Below are 1360 nucleotides of genomic sequence, written 5' to 3' on the forward strand. Positions count from 1 at the left end.
TTCCAGAGCAATCCACGCTTCACACTGGATACCAAAAATGGTAAAAAAAACTTGAAGATCTCAAATGCACAACTGTCAGACTCAGCTACTTACTACTGCGCAAGAAGCTACATCAGTGTTTTTAAATTTCTAAAAGGTACTACTGTCGATGTAAAGGATTCATCTTTGTACATCCCAGCTTTGATCGATCAGTCAGCATCTGAGCCCATCCAGCCAGGAGGCTCTGTGACTCTGAACTGTACAGTTCAAACTGGGAGCTGTGATGGAGAACACAGTGTTTACTGGTTCAAAAACTCTGAAGAATCTCATCCAGGACTCATTTACAGCCATGGAGGCAGGAATGATCAGTGTGAGAGGAACAGCAACACACAAACACACACCTGTTTCTACAACCTGCCAATAAAAAAACTAAATCTTTCTCATGCTGGGACCTACTACTGTGCTGTTGCCTCATGTGGACACATACTGTTTGGAGACGGGACCAAACTGGACTTTGAGCGTGAGTAACTTTCTAGCAGAGATTTTTTTCATTTATTTAATAGTGATGCATACGTTCTTATCAAATTTGATGAGAAAAAGTCTCTTCATGTTTGGATCTACAGATGAGTCGGACTTGCTTGTCTTTGTGTACCTGTTGAGTGGAGCTTTGACATTCACAACCATCCTGGTCGTTGTACTAGCTTTCTCACTTTACAAGACAAACAAGAAAAACTGCATCCAATCAACAGGTAAGAAGCACTGTTTGTATCTTATTCAGAACGCATTTCTTTTCAATTCAAGACATTTTCCTCTATCTTTTGACTAGAGCCTCAAGCAAGATGTGCTGCCAATGAAGAGGTGAGTTTATTTTGACCAACGATTACAAATGACACAAATTTTTAATGTACTTAACTTCTGACAGGTCCGCCTTTGTGATTTTATTTGGTCACCAGGGTTGCCAAGACGTGGAGAACCTCCACTATGCTGCTTTAAGGGAAAGCACGTCCAAAGGAACAAGAAGACAGAGGACCAACACAATGAATGATTGTGTGTACTCAAGCATAAAGCTGTAAAATAGGATGTTGGATGTTTCATGGATACTATGTGTGGATAAGATAGACACAAAAAAATTATCTGATATAAAGATCTAAAGTTGATTTAGACAGACCTTGATTTATATCTTCCTTTTAGTTTAGAGTTAAAAGATTGAACCTTTCCTTTGCCGTTTGCACATTTAAGAACTGCTTATGATTTTGTTCTATGTAGTTTCAAACAGGATGTCACAGTATTACTTAACTTTCTTTCAAATCAACAAATCATTTTTGTACTTCTCTGGTATTTTGTCCTTAATTGTTCCCAACCACTCGCTGTAATTTTAATT

General features: G+C 38.4%; 1 protein-coding gene across 1 annotated transcript; it reads left to right on the forward strand.

Moving 5' to 3' along the window:
* Positions 1–3: 3 nt before the first annotated feature.
* On the forward strand, positions 4–1052 carry LOC121940201 (the record flags this gene model as incomplete). Its single annotated transcript, XM_042483023.1, has 4 exons — positions 4–499; positions 603–728; positions 806–837; positions 933–1052. Coding segments are annotated over 4 exons (774 nt in total), but the record flags the coding sequence as incomplete, so codon positions are not given.
* Between the last annotated feature and the right edge of the window lie 308 nt (positions 1053–1360).

The sequence above is a fragment of the Plectropomus leopardus genome, unplaced genomic scaffold, assembly GCF_008729295.1.
Source record: "Plectropomus leopardus isolate mb unplaced genomic scaffold, YSFRI_Pleo_2.0 unplaced_scaffold7950, whole genome shotgun sequence".
Classification (NCBI taxonomy): Eukaryota; Metazoa; Chordata; class Actinopteri; order Perciformes; family Serranidae; genus Plectropomus; species Plectropomus leopardus.